A 21,585-nucleotide genomic window follows, 5' to 3' on the forward strand; every position below is an offset into this window, starting at 1 on the left:
AAGAGCGACGCCTGCCGGCCATAATGAGGAATTACATCCCCCACAGACTCTATATGAAGAGCGACACCTGCTGGCCACTCCGAAGAATTACATCCTCCATAGACTATATGATGAGCGTCACCTACCGGCTATTCCGAGGAATTACACCCCCCATAGTCTTCTATATGATTAGCGCCACCTACCGGCCACTTTGAGGAATTACATCCCCCGTAGACTCTATATGAAGAGCGACGCCTACCGGCTATTCCGAGGAATTACATCCATTCTAGTTTACATGAGTGGAGTTTTAAAACAGAAATGTTTGTGAAATGTATTCATGTTTTAAAACTCCACTCATGTAAACTAGAATGGATGTAATTCCTCGGAATAGCCGGCAGGTGTCGCTCTTCATATAGAGTTTACGGGTGATGTAATTCCTAGAAGTGGCCAGCAGGTGGCGCTCATCATGTAGGAGTCTATGGGGGGGTGTAATTCCTCGGAAAAGCCGATGTCCTATCATATACTGTCCCCCATCAGATAGTGTCCGCTGTGTACTGCGCATGCGCAGTACACAGCAACACAGATTCCGAAAATAGCCGAGAATGAACGGCGCCTGCGCCGTGTGTCCAGGTTCTATCCCCACCATCCAAGTGGACATAGAGTAGGAATATAAAAGAGCCAAGCACAGCGAGGCCGAGCCCGAAGCGTGCCCACGAGGGGCCCTCAAATTTTCACAACCCGGTGTCCGCTTGGATGGTGGGGCTACCACCTCCACTCATGGCGCAGGCGCCGTTCAACTTCTGAGATTTTCTGAAGCTTCTTCTGCCCCGTACTGCGCATATATGGGGAGGACACTATATGATGGCAGAACACTATCTGCCAGAACACCGGTCATTAATGATAATAAAACATTTTTTTTATAACCTACAGGCGTCAAAAATGACTCTATACTATATTATTTGGTATTATTATATTATTTTTATTTGTTATTATTTTATTATATATTTGTTATTAACAATTATTATTACAATTACCATTTTACTATTATTATTGTTTAGAATTTCATAATGCTGAAGTTGTCTCCTTATTCAGCCAACTTCTTATTCAGGTTGTATCTGTATTTCCAAAGGTGATTATTTACTAAACAATCATCTGCAAAGTTTATAATGAAATCGTGAACTTTCACAACAATTCCGTCTCCCCCTGCCATGTATTTAAATGGGAAATTCTGAACAAATAACTTTTGCTACATGAGAACCATCTTGGCTCACCCAGATGTGACTTGTTTTCATATAATTTGGCATCCTTTCTATTATATTTTTATTATATTGTATTATTATTATATTATACAAATTATTTATTACATGTAATATAATGTATTTGATATTTAAATGAATGTATACTAATTATGAATTATATTAATTCATACTAAATTAACTTTTTTTTACTAAAACATGTATTACATTTTGTTATTTATTATATACTTACCATTAATTTTTATGTATTATTTATTTGTGTTATTTATAATGCTATTTCCTATTATTTGTTATTTCTTAATAGTATAATTTCAAAATATTTTTGTACTTATAATTTTTTATGCATTTTCATTACTTATTATTTTTATCATATTACATTTTATTGTTATCATTACAAATATTATGTATTATGCCTTCCGTCCCGGGCTGATGACGTCACCGGAAGTGCCGCTCTGTCTCTCCCGCTCTCGCTGGTAGAGGCCGCTCAGCCAACTCCCGCCCCTACGTGTGACGTCACCCCCTGAGTCTCCGGTGAAGCGTCTGCAATATGTCGGTGATAGAGATGTTCACCCAACTACAGTGCGGCCTGAGCGCCGACCAGGACATCCGGGAGGTGAGAGGGGGAGGAGGGAAGTACAGGTATGACACTGAGGTGGGTGATATTTGGGGGGAGAAGTTGAACATCCAGCAGGGGGAGGAGAGGTCAGTACAAGAAGGGGCTTATGATTTAGCATGGGAACTATATGGGGGGGGGGAATAACTAGATTATTGGGGAATGGAGGGGGGGGTGGGGTAGGTTATCTGTTGGGGGGGGGGGGGGTGAGGTAGGTTATTGGGGGTGGAGTAGGAATGGTGGGGGGGGGGGGGGGTAGGTTATCGGGGGGGATTGGAGGTGGAATGGGGCAGGTTATCGGGGGGGGGGGTGAGGTAGGTTATCCTGGGGAGTTTGGGGGGGGGGAGTGAGGTAGGTTATCTGTTGGGGGGTGAGGTAGGTTATTGGGTGGTGGAGTAGGAATGGTGGGGGGGGTAGGTTATCAGGAATTTGAGGGTGGATGGGGTAGGTTATCGGGGGGGGGGGGTTGGGTAGGTTATTGGGGGGGATTGGAGGGGGGTTGAGGTAGGTTATTGGGGGGGGATTGGATGGGGTAGGTTATTGGGGGGATTGGAGAGGGGATGGGGTAGGTTATTGGGGGGATGGGGTAGGTTATCGGGGGGATGGGAGGGGGGTGGGGTAGGTTATCGGGATGGGGTAGGTTATCGGGGGGGGGATTGGAGGGGGGATGGGGTAGGTTATCGGGGAGGGGGGATGGGGTAGGTTATCGGGGGGGGGTGGGGGTAGGTTATCGGGGGAGATTGGAGGGGGGATGGGGGTAGGTTATCGGGGGGGGGGATTGGAGAGGGGATGGGGTAGGTTATCGGGGGGGGGGGGGGATTAGAGGGGGGATGGGGTAGGTTATTGGGATATTGGAGGGGGGGTGGGGTAGGTTATTATGGGGTAGGTTATCGGGTGGGGTAGATATCAGTGTGTTCCCCCATCCGATGTATAAAGCTGTGGTGTTCTTCTTCTGTGTAGGAGATCCGGAAAGTGGTGCAGACTTTGGAGCAGACGGCTCGGGAGATCCTCATCCTTCTCCAGGGCGTCCACCAGGAGGCGGGAATTAATAACAGTGAGTGCGCCCCGCTGTCTGCTGACTCTGCCCTTCCCCCTCAGTCCTCAGAATCCTTCTCTAGTGAAGGGATCAGCCGGCAAGCGGCCTATCCAACGTATTGTGTGTGACAATGTGTGTGTATCCCCTCCCCCCCGCATTGTCATTCCGATCCTCCCCCCAGGGGTCATTTCTTTTCCTCTCTGGTCACAATTGGGCGGGTCAGTTCCGGGGGGGGGGGGGGGGGCGGAGATGAAATCGCCGGGAGATACAAAACTACAAAATATAAATCCGCTCGCCAAGTCTCTGCAGAAAGCAGGAAAATTCTGGGCGGAGTCTTTGTCATAATTAACGCCCCCCTCCCCCCCCCCCCTGATCTGTTTTCTTCTTTCCTCAGTTCCTGCGAAGAGCTTGAAAGCGCGAGAACACTTCAGCACCGTCCGGACTCAGCTCAAAGAACTGGCCACTAAGTTCCCCTCCGAACAGTATTACCGGTAAGGGGCCGATGCAGACCATTCACGGTGGGGCATCTCCCACTCTCCAGGGGTCAGTACTGGGAAGGTTTGGGCGGGGGGGGGGGGGGGGGGGCGGCTGTGTTACTTCTGGCTCTGTTGGGGTGACAACCAAGAGGCAATTTCCCCTCACCTTGAAGAGATTGTCTCTCACTTCCTGTTGTGTCACCGGGACAGGAAGTGCTGTGCTTTGGAAGAAGTGTTGCCGGCACTGCCTACAGGTGGCGCTGCTTCACCTCTGAATACACGGAGAGCTGAACTGACTTGACGTCCACATTGGGACATGGATGGTAGCCCGACGGACAGACATCCGTTCACAGGATCAGTAAATGGCTCAGGCTTCAAGTCCTTTGTAGCCACCTGTCTACCAAGGTACCTTTTATAAACATTGTGGTAGGCAAGTGGTTAACCCCTTCCCGCCTGGTCTATTGTAAAATGATGGCCCGGCAGGTGCCCTGCTATTCTGTAAGAATATCATATTATGTCCTCCCAGGATCACACCTAGCGCCCCCCACGGGCCGATATATCGAGATAAGAGACTTGTTTCCTCTCTGGGTAGTCGGCCAAGAAAACAGTAAAGAGATACAATGTTTACACTTATGAATGAGCTCAACTCTGTGTGTAGAAGTTCTCAGTTTAACCATTTAAAGACTAAATCTTTTCTGACACTTGTTGCTAACAAGTAAAAATCCTGTATTTTCTGCCAGAAATCACTTAGAACCCCCAACAATTATATATATATATATATATATATATATATATATATATATATATATATATATATATATATTTTTTTTTTAGCAGAGATCCTAGGGAATAAAATAGCGGTTGTTGCAATATTTTATGTCACACGGCATTTGCACAGCAGTCTTTCAAATGCAATTTTTTTGGGAAAAAAATACACTAATGATTTAAAAAAAAAAAAAAAAAAAAAAGCTAAAACCGTAAAGTTAGGCCATTTTTTTTTCGTCCAAAAGTTTTGACTACCTGTTTTTATTTAATATATAGTTTTTTTTTTTTTTTTTTTTTTTTAATTTTTTTAAATTTTTTTTTAATTTTTTTAAAATCTAAATCATACAAGTAAACTCATTGGAGGTTTGTTTTGTTTAATAAATGTTTTTAAATGTAAGAAATTTTCTGCATCACTTATGAAGGCTGCTTTCACACTGGAGCGGGGAGGCGTTGATGGTAAAACGCTGCTAGTTTTAGCGGCGCTTTGCCATCATTTTAGCGGTGCTATTCGGCTGCTAGTGGGGCGCATATAACCCAGCTAGCGGCCGAGGAAGAGGTTAAATGTGCCTGTGAAGCACTGCTGCCAAATCGCATTGCATGCACTTCGGCAGTGGTGCCCATTAATATCAATGGGCAGGAGTGGTGGAGGAGCGGTATACACCACTCCAAACGTGCTGCTTGCAGGACTTTTTTTTTTTTTTTTTTTTTTAACATCCTGCCAGCGCGTCGCCTCAGTGTGAAAGCACTCGGCTTCCGCACCGACTGCAGGGGAGCCGTTTTGCAGGCACTTTACAGGTGCTATTTTTATCCCAAAAGCTCCTTAAAAACGCCCCAGTGGGAAAGGTGTGTTTTGATTTTATGAGATGAAGGGGGATTGGAAAAAAAAAAAGGAAAAAAATCGACCTAACATATCGGCCCAAAAAAAAAATCGGCATCATATATCGGCCACCATGATTTCTAAATATCGGCCAGAGAAAAACCCATATCGGTCGACCTCTAATACTGTCACCAGTCAGTGTCCCTGATCACCGCCACACCAGTTATATGAGGATGCTGTACTGCACTGGTGACATTAAGTAAAAAAATAAAGACTAGTGAAAAAATATTTTTCATTTTTCTTCATTTTGCAAAAAAAAAAAATTAAAATTGTGACAAGAAAATAACAACTTCAAAAATCTCGCCATGCCTCTTACTAAATACCTCGGACTGTCTACTTTCCAAAAAGGGGCCATTTGGGGGGGTATCTGTACTCTCCTGGCATTTTTGGGTCTCAAGAAATTAGGTTTGGCTGTCAGTACATCGATTTTTTTTTTTTTTTTTTTTTTTTTTTTTTTTTTTTTTCAGATATATATCCCATAGTTTGTGGACTCTATAACTTTCCTACAGACTAAATAATATACACTGATTTGGGTTATTTTCACCAAATAAAATGTAGCAGAATAAATTGTGACCTAAATTTTATTAAGAAAGATTATTTTTTTGCAAAATTTTATTACAAATTATTTTTTTTTCCAAAATGTTTTTTTGCTTGTTCACAAAAAAAAAAAAAAAAAAACCCCAGTGGTGATTACATAGCACCAAAAGAAAGCTCTAAAATGTCATATGGGTACAGCGTTGCATGACCGCGCAATTATCAATCAAAGTGTGAGAGCGCGGAAAGCTGAAAATTGGCCTGGGCAGGAAGGGGGTGAAAGTGTGCGGTATTGAAGGGGTTAAATCAAGGTCATGGCTGCAGCTTGGTACCGGCTTCTGATGAAAGTGATCAGGCATTTTTAGATCACTTTTATGGGGCTCTCAAAGTGCAGCCCCCTCACAAGCGGCATCCGGTGCTTTCTGGGCTCTCCCGTTCAATAGACACGGGGGGGGGGGGGGCGGATGCTGATTGGCTCACCCCTCTGCCAGCCACCCGCGATGTTTCCTGAGCGAGGCAGAATACATGTAAACAAGGCAGATTGCCGTTCTGACAGGGGAGAAGTTAGAGATCTTGTGTTTCTGCTAAGCAGGAACACGGATCTCTGTGTTCCCCCAGTCAGTCCATCCCCCACACAGTTAGTAATCGATCCCTAGGGACACACTTACCCCTTTGCTCACCCTAGGTGTTAACCCCCTTCCCTGCCAGTGTCACTCGTACAGTGACAGTGCATATTTTTAGCACTGATCGCTGTAATAATGTCACTGATTCCCCAAAAAAAAGTGTCACTTGGTGTCAGATTTGTCCGCCGCAATGTCACAGTCCTGCTAAAAATTGCTGATCGCCACCATTACTAGTAAAAAATTTTTTAAATTGCAATAAAAATATCCCATAGTTTGTAGACATGATAACTTTTGCGCAAACCAATCAATATATGCTTATTGGGATTTTTTTTTTTTTTTTTACCAACAATGTGTAGCAGAATTCATATTGGCTTAAACTGATAAATTATCATGGTGACGCAGCTTTTTCTTTGTCTTTCCGCAGGTTTCATGATCAGTGGCGGTTTGTCCTGCAGCGTCTCGTGTTCCAGGCCGCGTTCCTGGTATACCTGGAGAGCGAGCAGCTGGTGACCCGGGAGGCCGTGTGTGAGATCCTAGGAAGTAAGTCGCTGCTGTCACACCCTGCGATAGAGCGCTCACCCTCTTTACTCCTCGGTACTTACCTTCCATCAACCACTCCAGAACCGCGCTAGAACAGAACGACGGCTACAGCGAGGCTCACTCATTCCAGAAGGGTGTCAATGGATCTCCTCCCAGAACCCTCCCCCCCAGCATGCGCATCCGGCACGCTCTGTGATCGCTGTGTCCTTTTGGAAACAGCTGATCACAGATTGAGGTACAGGACCAATCACAATGGCCATTTACCATGTGATCAGCTGTGTCCAATCACAGCTGATCACATGTAAACAAAATTGGCGGTTATTGGTATGCCTTTCCTCACGCGCTGTCACAGAGGCGGTAACAAGTGTGACAGGGGGACATCTACACTGAAAATCAGAGAGAGGCCTGGTCATCACCGCCTCCTGTCATCGCAGCCTCATCCACGCACATCAGTGAAAAAGAAAAATTACTTATTTGCTAAATTTTAGAACAGAAACTAAAATTTTTTTTTTATTTGTTTGGCAATAAATAGAAACCCAAGTGGTGATTAAACACATAAAAAAAAAAGCTCCATCTGTATCAAACAAATGATAGAAATGTCATATGGCCACAATGTTACATGACTGCGCAATTGTCGTTTAAAGTGTGACAGCGCTAAAAACTGAAAATTTACCTGGGCAGGAAAGGGGGGGGGGGGGGAGTGCCCGGTATTGAAGAGGTTAACAGAAACTTGTCATGAAAGAAAAATGAATGGTGGTCTTTGCTTGTAACGAAAACGTCCCACACTCCGCTTGAGTGCTTTCGTCATATACCGCTTCCTCCAGTCTGAATATAGATATTCCAAACCGTTGACAACCAATAACTAGACAGTACTCGTTTTGGCTGCTGAACATCAAACCGTTTATTAGAACACAGAATACAGGCTTTTAAACATTTTGAGTAGGAGGTTCCGCCTCCTGCTCATATTACTCTAACAATACACCTGTAACCAGAAAGCTAGATGAACATGAGCTAATTAAAGCGGAGTTCCAGTCAGAAAACTAATTTTAACATTATTAAGCTGCATTCAATACAAGGAACAACCTTTGGAAAAAAAAAAAAAAACATTTTTTTTTTTTTTTTTTTTACTCACCGTTTCACGTCTGTTGCTATGGGGTCCATTGTAATCTGCCTCTTCCTCTCTAAGGCGCCTGATGTCATTTCCCTCGCCACCTTCGCTCGCTAGTCCTCCTGGGAGATGTCTGTCCTCCTGGGAGATGTCTGTCCTCATTTCCCAGGAATCTCTGGGCAGCGCCGAGGGCATGTTATCGCGTTACGTTGTCATAACAACAGGGCGGGAACCTTCCTCCGTCGCCGCCAGTTGTTGTGGTAACGTTACAAACAATCGGCGCTGCGGCCACCGCTAAATCACGCATTGCGCAAGATCAAGAGGTGCATGCTGGTTACCCAGCATGCACCTCTCCATGCATATTCCAGGAAGCAATCGTGATTGGGCTTCTTATGCCCACATCAACGATGGAAATGGCCAGATACGGAGGAAAAAAATTAACAGTAAGGAATGTATTACAATAAGATGTATAGATCATTTGTATACTTTTTTTATTTAAATTTTGTTCCGGTAGCACTGAAAATATAGCATCCAAAAAATTATTTTTTGCTGGAACTCCACTTTAACGAATCATTTCCAGAGTAGGTGACTCCGAGATATGACCTTTCAGGTCCTAGCCTTTTCGTTTCCAGCTCCCTAACGACAATACACATTATAGCAGACAATCCAAGACAGGTGACTGGCTGATATCAGTATCTGGTACGAGTCCCAACGTTGTGAAGCAATCACTATTTACAATATGGCTTATAGGCCCTATGAAGGGTTCTTGGGGGGGACATGGACTTGAAGCCAAAGTAACATTACTTCTGGTTCAGTAAGTTTTTATTGCATAAGTAGTGTTAAACATAGAACAATGTCAAAGGCACCTAGATTGCCCACGTAGGGGCTAGATGTGGTGCATAAGAGACAAAAACATTCAAAAAACAAACGGAGGAGGGTAGCCTCTGATTTTAACGGTAACGGAGATCCTGAGTGCAACAAAAATGCATCAACTCTGCGTTAAGATCGTCTTGGGATAAGAGCCCTGTTAAGAGAAGGAAAGCAAGTGAAATATGAAAGGGAGGGGGAGAACAAGGAAATGGGGGGACAAGAGAGAAAGAGAAGGGGACCCTGGATCACCCAGCAAACCAGTCAGAGCCGATCCATACTACCCAGAGGGAGTTCGGGGATGGCATATGCCAGCCATGGCTCCCAAACTTTTAAGGAACTTGGCATGCGTGTCTTTGAGTATACTAGACATTTGTACAGTGACCATCCTAGACGTCAAGCAGTTTTTCACTTCCTGAAAGGGGTGTGTGTTGTGTGTGTTTTTTTTTTTTTTTTTTTTTTTTTTTCCATGCTTGAGCGACAAAGTAACATTACTCCTAGGTCCCCAGGCATACACCTCACAAAGAGTATTGTTACCTTAAAGAGGAAGTAAACCCTGATGAGTTTACTTCCTCTTTCATTCCCTGCAAAGGCAAAGCATAATGGACTACTATGCATCGCATCTCATCGCATAGTAGTCCATTATGTGTCACTTACCTGACACCGGAGCCAGCGAAGTCGCCGCTGTCCCCTGTAGTCCGCCGCATCCATCTTGTTGGTGGGGTCTCGCAGCCCCGCCGCTGTCATTCGGCGAAGCCGCGATGACGTCACTCCCGCGCATGCGCACGGGAGTCAACACGCGCGGCAGCTCCATTCTTGGAAATGCCGCGCTCAGTGCGCCTGCGGCATGCGCCGTAGACAGCGGTACCCGTTTTCGGGCAAATATCTCCTAAACCATATAGGTTTAGGAGATATTGCTTGGACCTACAGGTAAGCCTTAATCTAGGCTTACCTATAGGTCAAAGTGGTTTGTAAGGGTTTACAACCACTTTAAAACCCAGGGCCCATAGTTGTGTGTTGAGTTATTTTGAGGGGACGGGGAATTTACACTGTTATACAAGCTGTACACTCACTACTTTACATTGTAGACAAGTGTCATTTCTTCAGTGTTGTCACATGAAAAGACAGACGAAAAGATTTACACAAATGTGACTGAGGGGTGTACTAACTTTTTGTGAAATACTGTGTGTGTGTGTGTGTGTATGTGTGTGTATATGTATTATATATATATATATATATGACATTCCTTGTAATAGGAATAAAAGTGATAAAAAATAAATAAAGGGACAGTGTAAAAATAAAAAGTAAGGAAAAAAAAAATATAAGTGCTCCATCCCTCCGTGCTCACACGCAGAAGTGAACGCATACGTAAGTCGCACAAGCATATGCAAACGGTGTTAAACCACATGTGCGGAATCGATGCGAACGTTGGCGCAAGAGCAATAATTCTAGTGCAAGATTCTAAACTGGTAACCTGTAAAGTCGTTTAAAACGTCACCTATGGAGATTTTTAAGTACCGTGGTTTGTTGCTATTCCACGAGTGTGCACAACTTTAAAGCGTGACTTGTTAGGTATATATTCACTCAGCGTAACATCATCTTTCACATTTTACTAAAAAATTGGGGGGTAAATATTGTATGCTTTTTAATTTTAATTCCTTCATTTAAATTCGTTTGCAAAAAATATTGCGTTTTAACCACTTCAATACAGGGCACTTATACACCTTCCTGCCCAGACCATTTTTCAGCTATCGGCTGAAGTGCTGTTGCACTTTGAATGAAAATTGCGCAGTCATGCTACCCTGTACCCCGACTAAATTTTTATCATTTTGTTCCCACAAATATAGCTTTCTTTTGGTGTTTTCATCACCTCCTGAGATTTTTATTTTCTGCTAAACAATAAAAGACAGAAAATTTAGAAAAACAAAAAAGATTTTTTTTTTTTTTTTTCTGTTACAAAATGTTGTAAATAAGTACGTTTTCATCTTTACTGAAGGGCGCTGATGAGGTGACACTGATGGGTACACATAGGTGGCACGGATGTGGACTGAAAGGCGGCACGGATAGGCGCTGACCCCCCCCCCGGTCAGAAGAGCAGCCGATCGGCTCTCCTCGCATCTGACAGACGTGAGTGAGGAAAAGCCAATCAACGGCTCTTCCTGTTAACATTGTGATCAGCCGTGATTGGACATGACTGATCTTGTGGTAAAGACTCTTTGTCAGAGATTCTTTTACCTAGATTGGAGTTGCGGTGTGTCAGACTGACACACCGCAGCAACGATCGCTGTGATGTGCGCCCCCCGTCATATGACGTCCGGTCAGGATATCGCAACCACTTTGCCGACGTCATATGGCTATATGGTTAAGAAACCGCTGCACAAATAGCATTTTACATAAGAAAAATTGCACCAATCCCTAGGGAATAGGGGGGGGGGGGGGGGAAGTAATGTTTGGAGGCAAATTTTCTAGCAAAAAAATACTAATTTAAAACTGCAAGTGGTTAAAAAGGCTTCCCCCACAACCTCCCCCCCCCCCCAACACCTATGCTGACTAACCCATGTAAGAAAGATGTACGTGTGTGTGTGTGTGTATATGTATGTGTGTGTATATGTATGTATATGTGTATATATATATATATATATATATATATATATATATATATATATATATATATATATATATATATATATATATATATTCTATTATATTTTGCCTATTCTCAGCCCGGCCCAGTCATGTGATCCTGTGTCAGTCAGTGGCAGCTGTAGGGGAGAGAGGAGAGCATTCCAACAGTGGCTGGGAGTGGTGACGTCACCCATAAGCTTCAATGGCACATTTTGTATTTGGTGCTCCCGTCTCTCCCCTGCAGCAGCGCTGGTTGATACAGGGGAGCTGGATCACATCACTGGAGCGGAGCTGAAAATAGGCCAGTATCTACATAGTTTCTACACAGGTTAGTCAGCATAGGTGTTAGGAGGGGGGAAGGAGGCACTTTTAAGACTAGTAAGGTTTGAGCTGGAATTCTGCTTTAAAGAGTTGCCCGTGTCGGCTTTTGCAATCGCCAATTTATCAGATTCTCTAATCTGGTGATTACAGATAATCTCAGGACTGAGCTTCAAATAACAGCAATTTAATGACGTAGTTGTCGCCTTCATTACATAAGGGAGACCACAAGCAGCATTGCATCCTCTAATGATCTTCTTCTCTTGTTCTAGTTGAGTGTGGGCGGGAGAAAGGTTTTCATCTGGATATTGAAGATTACCTGTCCGGTGTACTGAATTTGGCCAGTGAGCTGGTAAGTATATGAGGCACAGCTGCCATATAGAATCTACAGGGTGTTCACCATAAGATCTGAAAGAGGGGCGCGGTGAGAATTCTGTGTGGTTGGGCTGGTAGTTCTCCAAGGCTGCAGGCTGTGGTGAGGTTGAGAGTGGTGGGAATTACTCTGACAATTTATTGCTGAGGTGAGAAGCATGGAGAGAGTCCAGCATTGTGAGGATGCAGGGGTGGGGGGGAGGGAGGGGTATTCCAGAGGTGATCTCTTGGCTCCCCCTATTCCCCCCCCCCCCCCCCCCAAAACTGATCACTGGCATTAGAAAACGAAAAAGTTTTTAAATTTTTTTATATATAATCTTTATTTAGGACAAAATTAACACGTTATAGCAGCTTCAGATAGTCATAGTGTGTGTGTGTATATGTGTGTGTATATATATATATATATATATATATATATATATATATATATATATATATATATATATATATATATATATATATATATATATATATATATATATATATATATATATATATATATATATATATATATATATATATATATTGTATATTATTGCTGTGACAAGCGCTACAGCCAGCACTAAGCCCGCCCATGTTGCTGTAAATTCTAAAAAGGGATATATGGCATCCTGTTGGCAGTGACACCGGGGCCTCCCAGCGCACCATCCGGTTCAGGAGTGCCCGTGGCAAACATATGGAACTGAAAGGGAAAAACTATGCCCTACCCTGGAAGGGAGGCTTCCCCTTCAGCAGCAAGGCACTATAGCTGTAAGTCCAGTTAGTACAATGTGAGTGAAGTAGAGGTCCAACCCCATGTAACAATTAGCTTTTCCATTGTTCTAAAGAATGAGGGGGAGAGAGAGGAGAGATTAGGGGGAAAAAAAAAAAGGAATCGGAAGCATACCTGTATTCTTATGTGGAATCTTCAGATCCTAATCGCACAGAGGCTGGACAACCTCCAGAGGGAATGGGGAATGCTTACAAGAGTATTTCTACCCTCGTGGGATCTAAGGGTCGGTTCTGCCAGCTCTAGCAGTGCTAAGTCTAGACTGGAGGCTACGTGCCCTGGGTTGGCCACATAGTCTATCCAGGGTGCCCATATTCCGTTGAAATGTTCACGAGTACCCCTACAGGTTGCTATCCAGTCCTCTGCCTCCTGAATGTCATTCACCTTGCCAATCCATTCCTCCCTTGTAGGAATTCATGGCTGTTTCCATTAAATTGGGAGTAAGCGTCTGGCCGCATTCAATAAATGTGGCAGTGCGCTTTTCTTATATCGACTAATCGGGATCTGAGGGACATGTAGGAGGAAGTGGATCAGGGATAGAGGGCTATCCAGGCCTAAGATATCTTTTATTTGGGATTTAATGTCTTCCCAATAGGGCTTGATCCGGGGGCACTCCCACCATATGTGTAGAAGTGTGCCTCGGTGTCCACAATCTCGCCAGCATAGGTCCCGATACAGAGGGGTAGATACACGCCAAGTCTGCTGGCACCCTATACCAGCGGGACAGAACTTTTATAGTTTGTTTCTTGTGTTTTGGACTCAATAGAACTTAAGTGAGTGAGCTGGTAAAAGTGGGCCAGCTGAGTTGCGGTAAATTCAAGCCCTAGGTCTCTCTCCCATTCCCGCGTGTATGTAGATCTAGGGTCATGTGTAGTGGAGCTTAGCAGGCAGTATAGTTCCAAGACCATGTGGGGTATTGGGTCGTCCTATAGGAAGAGGCGTTTGAAGGGTGTGAGAGAGGAAATTTCTCTTAGAGTGGCCATTGATCTCAAAAAAGTGGTGTAGCTGCCTGTACCTCCAACAATTCATCTGGGAGCCGCTATGTCTGGCCTGTAGGGTCTCAAAACTCGGTAGCTTAACATTCCTCATGAGTTTATCAGAACTGGCTTTGCCATCCTCCACCCAGGGGCAGAAAAAGGCCGTTTGTTCGTCCGGAGGCAACCACAGAAACCCACCAAAGGGAGCCAGCGGGGACAGGTTTGGGCCAGGTTCAGGATTGGGTTAATTCGGTCCCAGACTGAAAGAGTGTCGGCGGTCAGTGGGGAGGTGGTGTAAGACATTTCTCCAGGGAGACTGATAGCTTGGAATGAGTGCGGAAGCATCAATTGAGGATCCTCTGAAGAGCGATAGCCCTATAATAATTTTGTATGTTCGGGACTCCCAATCCACCTGCCTGTTTCAAGTGCTTTAGCACTCTCAATGCTATTCTGGGTTTCTGTGCGTTCCACACAAACCCAGACAGCATGCCATAGATCCGGGTAAAGAAGTCTCTATGGTTAAAAAACAAGACAAAAAATGTATATACGTTTTCCATTAAGTAAGCATCTGTATATGCACAAAAGTAGACACCGCAAGGTTTAAGCGTCCATGGGAAGGAAATGCGGCACAGCAATGGGGGAAAGAGCATTAATGGGCGCAGAAAAAAAGAGCACAGCAAAGAGAAGAGAGACCGGAGGGGGTTCAGGTGCTGGATGGTGGTTTCTGAGGGGTCTATGGAGGCAGGTCTCTGGGCAGGCATCCACTGAGTCTAGGGCGAGAGGGAGAGAAGCACTGGGCACCCTGGCAATGGATCGGCAGCATTGGAAAACAAAGGGCGTAGGCAGAGAAGGCAGTAAGGCAATGAGAAGCAGAGGCAGCTCCTGGAGGGGCGACCTCAGTCTGGGGTCCTCACAGGCACAGGGAGCATCCAGGGGGCCGGCAGGAGAAAAACATGTACTGGTTTCCCCAGCCCAGGTGGTTGTACCCAAGACGGGGATCAAACTCGTGACCCAGAAAATCTGATGCTTAGCAATAGTTTATCAATAATAAAAAAGACTCTGGCGTCTGCAGGGGAGGAAGTCTGTGGCTGGTGTGAGCAAATCAGTACTGGCACCTCCCACACAGGAGGTGTGGAGGGGCGGGAACTGAAGGCGAGGTGTTGCCTGCATGGCTCCTCAAATGTATGCAGAAGTGGGGGGTAATGGAGGGGGGAAGCCATGACAGATGGGCTTTAATATTACATTTTTGGTCCTGGTCAATGAGTTCTTTTTGACATTTAGATGCTCTTTTTATGTTCCTTCCTAGTCTAGGTTGGCGGTGAACAGTGTCACAGCCGGCGACTACGCCAGACCGCTCCGCATCGCCGCCTTCATCAACGAGCTGGACTTCGGCTTCCGGCTGCTGAACCTGAAAAACGACTCGCTGAGGAAGCGCTACGACGGCCTGAAATACGACGTGAAGAAGATCGAGGAGGTCGTGTACGATTTGTCTATCAGGGGACTCAACAAAACGCAGCCAATCTCAGAGAAACCATTGACGACCGCATTGGGGTGAACTCTGACTGGCTGTGCGCACTCTGGGGGCTGGCTGCTTTCTGCCCAGGCTGGAGCCAAAACATCACTCATTCCCGTTCTGGGGATTAAGTCCAGGTTCTATCTTTTCTGTTGGTTACAGTTTTTTGTTTTTCTATTTTCTCATGAAGAATCAGTCTGAAGCTTCTCGCGTTTCTGCTGGGTATCTGTGGATGCATTTCTCATTGAGTCATCATTGTTCTAATTTGTAATCTGCCTCGGTTTGGCTTGATGAGCCTTTAAGGAGGTAGATGATTTATGGGGGAGGGGGGAGGGGCATGATAACTAAACTATATTTTGTTAAAGAGGACCTTCCATCTTTATGGCAAGGTCTGCTTTTTCACGGTGCTCCCCCTCTCGTAAAACGATGCATAAACATTACCTGTGGGGAGGAAAATAGATGATATACTTGACTTCCCCTCCTGATTACTCATGGTAATGGGTGGGGGTGTGACATCATCCTCCTGCTTACATCCTGAGAATGCTGAGGAGCCAAAATCTTGCAAGAATACACCTCAGCAGAGTGCATGATCATCTTCAGGCTGGTCGGCATTCCCTGAGAGCTGGTCTGGAGGAGGTTGACGGCTCCCCTGTGGGCCGCGGGGAGGCAGTTGCGTATATTATCTATCCCTGCCCCGCTATAGGCACTTCTATAAGTGGACTTTGCCGCTGAGGTGAATAGTTCACTTTTAAACATTCCCTGTTTAAAAAAAAATTAAATAAAAATTATTAAAAAAAATGAAATGTTATCCCCTGTGGCAGTGTGTTTTTGCCTGGTGGCATCTTATGTTTACTGTTAATAAAGTTATCGGGTTTGCAAGTCTTTGTTGTATCTCACTTTTTTTTTTCTGCTCTTCTGTGATCGCCGTTTGTTTATTTAGCTAGTCAGTTTGTACAGTCTGGATTTTTTAACATTTAAGGAAGATCTGGGCCTGGCAGTTTGCTGATGCTGCTTCTTGTGCAACTGTCTTCACTAAAATTATATTGGTAAACGGTCAATTCGTTGACCATGCGAACAAGTCCTAAGAAATTAAAGCGGAACTTCAGTTTGCTTCAACCTCCACCCCCCCCCCCCCCCATGGTGCCGCCATAATAAGTTGTGTCGACTGGCTCTCCCCAGCCTTGGGATCGTGGGAGAGCCCACTGGAAACCTCTATACACATGCAGGTGATTTACCGGGAGACCACGCTCGCATGCAGGTGATTAGGAACTGGCGCATGCGCAGATGTGCTGCGGGGCTCTCCTGGGACTTGAAGCCTTGTGCCACATCTATGCAAGCGGCAGGGTGTTATGCTTACCCATAACACTGGCTTTTGTGTTCTTCACCTATAGCAGGCCTACCGGTACTCTGTTGTCTCCAGGACTTACACACAATGCACCAGCTTGGCTACCACAGCAAACAGCACTTACAGTTGGCATAAAAAAGAGGAAAGGAGGGCGCACCAACCTTGTGCATTACCAAAGGTACATTTTTTTTTTTATTAAACTGTAACAGCAGTAGACATACTCACAAACGAGCGTATACAAAAAAGCTTGTCAGTCCGCCAGCAAATAGAACTGCGTCTCTGGACACCTGCAAACCGGACCGGATATTGAATCACTGATTTGGCCCTGAGAAAGAGGGTAAGCCCTTGAAAAGCGTTAGCAGTTTGCGATGATATCTGGCCCCTCCAATATCCGGTCCGGGTTACAGGCGTCCAGAGCCGCAGTTCTATTTGCTGGCGGACTGAGAAGCTTTTTTGTTTACGCTCGTTTGTGAGTATGTCTGTCTACTGCTGTTAGTTTGTTGATGCATATTTTTTTTTTTTTTTTTTTTTTTACCATTGGTAATGCAGAAGGTCAGTGTGCCCTCTTTCCTCTTTTTATATTGCAGTTCTCAGGATACCCATTGTTCTGAGGAGGGCAGCAAGACCGCAGGCATTGTTCTATCCAGAGGGTTGGCTGCACCACTTGCCTATAGACCAGGGATCTCCAAACTATGGCTCTCCAGCTGTTGCAGAACTACACATCCCATGAGGCATTGTAAAACTCTGACATTTACAGATATGACTGGGCATGATGGGAATTGTAGTTCCTGAACAACTGGAGGGCCATAATTTGGAGACCCCTGCTATAGACTAAGCCCCCAAGCGCAGGAGATTGTTTTTGTTTGTTTACTTGCATTTGGCAGATTGGTTCAGTGACAGTCCAGATACAAGGCAGGCAAGGTTCAGAAGAGTCGGGGTCAAATCCGTAGTCAAAAGGCAGGTAGAGTTCAGAGGACAGTCGATAGCCGATCTGAGGTCATAAATGGGGGAATCCAAACAGTGCTTGGAACATGTGTCACAAACACAATATCTCAAGCATGAGACTGCAGGCTTGGCTGGCTTAAATCAGGTTTCGACTGACCGCATCAATCGCCTTGCAGGTGGACAAACAGGCAGGGAGAATGTATCGCAGCCAAAACCAGGATGCTGGAATGAGACCAGCAGCTATCCATGATTATAAGCACTACGCATGCCTGACACAGGGAGAACCAAAGACGATTCTCACCTACTCACCGCAGCCTATAAAAAAAAAAAACCCTTCCTGGAGCACCACTTTTAAAGTGCTAAGAAGAGTTGCTCAGGTGATCCACCGAAAGGGGTGCTGGAGCCTAAATTCTCATATCGGTGTCCCATGTAGAGGAGCCGCACACCGACGGCTCAATGTGCATCAAATCGTGATGAGCGGCCACATCCTCAATTCCTCCTGATATAACTCCCACTGATGCGTTTCGTCCCACCCCCCAGGGAATAAGCCTCAGGGGTAGAGTGAAATGCGTCAATGGGTGGGTGGTCTCAGGAGGAGCTGAGGCTCAGGCCGCTCTTCCTTATTTGATATACATTGAGCTGTTGGTGTGCAGCACCTCTGCATGGGATAACTCGTGCCTGGCTGGATGAGCGTGGCGTTGCTGCCTTTCTATATAAATGCTGTTGAGTGAGCGATCGATCAGCCAGCAAGGGAGCTACCTGTGCAAACGAATTAGTATTTTTTTCTGTCCCCTTTCATAGAAATCCCGTTGCTGGCCAATTGGCGTGTGGACAGGGTTGCAGTTGTGACATGGACGGGCCTTAGTGGGGGTGGGTTAAACTTGGGGAAAAAAAAAAGTACATTTGTTATGCCATAAAGGCCTGAGTTTGCCTGAGTCTATGTGTTTATGATAGGGATCAGGGGAGGAGGAAGAAGACTCTTGTAGATGCTCCGGTACTGGTTTGTTCAAGAGAAACCAAAGCGGCTGGATAAGAACTTTTTTTTTTTTACTTGCCTGACTCCTGTTTTCCCCTGCGAGCTCCCTAGCTGGTATTGTCCACAATGCCAGTAGAAATGACCTCTCTTCTGCCGGCCCTTTAAGAAAAGTGTAGTCTAGGAGACGTTCCTGGTTGTTACGCTGATCGCATGGTTAAGAGCCTATCCTAACCGGCTCCTGATCTTTGCTATGTGGCTGGGAGCTCTCAGTGACCAGTCACAGTGTTGGGTGTGCGCACTTCAGCGCAAAACGGGTACGCCTATAGGTGGCAGCACTGAATATTGCCCACCTCCCATGCTGCTAATAGGAGGTTAAGATCATCATCTGTTGTGGCCAAAAATCATCCCACATCGAAGGTTGTCTTTAGACCCCATAATGTGCAATAGGGCCGCCCGCCCAAAACCAGAAGTGCCGGGTATTTCACTCCTGAGCAGCATGGAAGGGGGGGGGGGGGTAAGGAAAGTAGTGTGTGCTGCTGGGGAGGCTGAGGTGACCATTGTACTTTGCATGGACATTGGAAAAGGTCCCTCTAAACTTTCTAAATAAAGGTCCTTCAGACTTTGAGGGGGCCAGACTGTTGTCAGTGGGAGTAGAAGATGCCCAGACATCAATGGGAGTAAACAATGCCCCAAAATTGGTATTGGTGGGAGGAATAGTGCCCCATCATTGGTGTCAGCTGGGAGAAATGGTGCCCCATCATTGGTGTCAGGGGTAAGAATAGCGCCCCATCAGTGGTGTCAGTGGGAAAAACGGTGTCCCATCATTGGTGTCAGTGGAAAAAATAGTGCCCCATTGTTGGTATCAGTGGGAGGAATAATGCCCCATCACTGGCGTCGGTGGAAGGAATAGTGCCTTGTCAGTGGGAGAAATAGTGTCTTGTCGCTGGAGTCAGTGGTAGGAAAAGTGCCCCATTGTTGGTATCAGGGGAAGGAATAGTACCCTATTACTGGTGTCAGTGGAAGGAATAGTGTCCCATCATTGGTGTCAGTGGTAAACATCGTGCCCCATCATTGGCGACAGAGGGAGAAATAGTTTCCCATCATTGGCATCAGTGGGAGGAATAGTGCCCCATCATTGGTGTCAGTGGTAGAAATAGTGCCCCATCATTGGTAGAAATAGTGCCCCATCATTGGTGTCAGTTGGAGGGATAGTGCCCCATCATTGGTGTCAGTTGGAGGGATAGGGACCCATCGTTGGTGTCAGTGGGAGGGATAGGGACCTATCGGTGTCAGTGGGAGGGATAGGGACCCATCGTTGGTGTCAGTGGTAGAAATAGTGCCTTATCATTTGTGTCAGAGGGAGAAATGGGGCCCTGTCTCTGGTGTCAGTGGGAGGAATAGTGCCCCATAATTGGTGACAGGTGAGAGAAATAGTGCCCCATCATTGGTGTTAGTGGGAGGAATGGTGCCCCAGTTTTGGTGTCAGAGGAAGGAATAGGGCGCGGGCCGCAGTTTGGGACCACTGCTCTAAACCAGCGGCCAAAGTGTCCGGCATGTGGTCGGCGTTCTTCATTATGTTTACTGTCTGTTATTGTTTTATTTAATAAAACATTTTCATAATACTAGAACACCCCTAAGCTGAGGTGGTGGGAGAATGTGGCATCATGGGGGGGGGGGAGGGGGCACATTTTGTACCATGATACAGGGGTGTAAGGTAACATGGTAGAAAGGATGGAGTTCTACTTTGAAGAAAAGTAATTAAAGGGCCGAGGTAGAGCTTGACCTTGAAGTGACGACTTTTCCAAGAATAGAACAGCAAGGATTAATGATGCGGATTCTCTATCTCCGTCGGGGAGATGTAAATTCCTGGAAGTTATTCCCGTAGGCGATGGGGGTGGAAATACATGCGGTTAAGTTATGACTTTGTAAACCATAGAGAAACGCGATGGATCCGTCCGAATTCTCTTACGACAGAATACAAATTCGGGAGTGACGTCACGTGTTGTATTGTAAGACCCCCTTCACACTGAGGCAGGTATCTGGCGTTTAAGGCTAGAAATAGCCTCTGAAAACCGCCTCCCATTAATTTCCAAGGGTACTTCCACATCCGGGGGGGGGGGGGGGGGTGCACTTGCAGGGCATTTAGAAAAAGTCCTGCAAGCGGAAACTTTGGGGCGGGGTTGGAGCTCTGTAAAAAGCGCTCCAAAAACACCCCTGCCCATTCATTTCATTGAAATGTATGGGTAGCGCTTCAGAAGCGCCTTAAAAGCATTTTGAAAGTGGCGCAAAACTGGTGTTTTTTGGATTTTTTTTACGGTCCCTTAAAGCGGGAGTTCGCGTTTTTTTTTTTTTTTAAAGCCAGTAGCTACAAATACTGCAGCTGCTGACTTTTAAAATAATGACACTTACCCGCCCAGCGCGCCCGCGATGTCGGCACCCGAAGCCGATCTCTCAATCGTCTCTCGGGTGCTGCCGCCGCCATCTTGGGTATGGGAATCAGGAAGTGGAGCCTTTCGGCTTCAATTCCCGGTTCCCTACTGTGCATGCGCGAGTCGCACTGCGCAATAAGGATGGTCCCCGCTGTCTCTGGGATCCGTGTGTTTCCCAGCAGGCAGCGGGGGACTTTCGGAAAGGGGCGTAGATTCTGCGGAAAGGGGCGTACCTTCTGCAGAATCTACGCCGGAAGTGGGTGCAGATACCTGTACTATACAGGTATCTGCACCCCCTTCCCCCTGAAAGGTGGCAATTGTGGCGCCGGAGGGGGGGAGGATTCCAATGAGTGGAAGGTCCACTTTAGGGTGGACCTCCGCTTTAAAAAAAAGAAAAGAAAAACGCCACCCGGTCTCACCAATCCGGCTTTTCTATCGCAAAAAAAACTCGCAGGGACTTCTGAGGGCCTCGCAGCACTTGCGACCGTCCGGTTGGATATCTTCAGAGACTTTGTTCTCTGGACGAGCCCCTCTTAAACCGGATCACTGGAGGACTTATTCAGTTATCGATCGTTGCCTGGCCCAGCTCTCTGTACTCGTAAGCTCCAGTCTTTCGGGGAGCTTTGTCTGGGAGAGGGCCCG

The 21,585-nt window shown here is 45.9% G+C and overlaps 1 protein-coding gene across 1 annotated transcript; it reads left to right on the plus strand.

Moving 5' to 3' along the window:
• Positions 1-1,684: 1,684 nt before the first annotated feature.
• TSN (translin) lies at positions 1,685-16,130 on the plus strand. Its single transcript, XM_077449715.1, has 6 exons — positions 1,685-1,848; positions 2,809-2,902; positions 3,279-3,375; positions 6,584-6,699; positions 11,890-11,969; positions 15,042-16,130. Exons 1-6 carry the CDS (start codon positions 1,783-1,785, stop codon positions 15,288-15,290), a joined length of 702 nt encoding a protein of 233 aa, XP_077305841.1. The 5' UTR covers positions 1,685-1,782; the 3' UTR covers positions 15,291-16,130.
• Positions 16,131-21,585: the final 5,455 nt, after the last annotated feature.

Source organism: Lithobates pipiens, unplaced genomic scaffold, assembly GCF_037356315.1.
Source record: "Lithobates pipiens isolate NorthernLeopardFrog02 unplaced genomic scaffold, aLitPip1_a1.2 Scaffold_22, whole genome shotgun sequence".
Classification (NCBI taxonomy): domain Eukaryota; kingdom Metazoa; phylum Chordata; class Amphibia; order Anura; family Ranidae; genus Lithobates; species Lithobates pipiens.

Coding starts and splice junctions, on each gene's coding strand:
- TSN (XM_077449715.1), top strand. CDS start 1,783: ATGTCGGTGATAGAGATGTTCACCCAACTACAGTGCGGCCTGAGCGCC. Junction 2,903..3,278: donor GGAGGCGGGAATTAATAACA/GTGAGTGCGCCC, acceptor TTCTTTCCTCAG/TTCCTGCGAAGAGCTTGAAA. Junction 6,700..11,889: donor CGTGTGTGAGATCCTAGGAA/GTAAGTCGCTGC, acceptor CTCTTGTTCTAG/TTGAGTGTGGGCGGGAGAAA.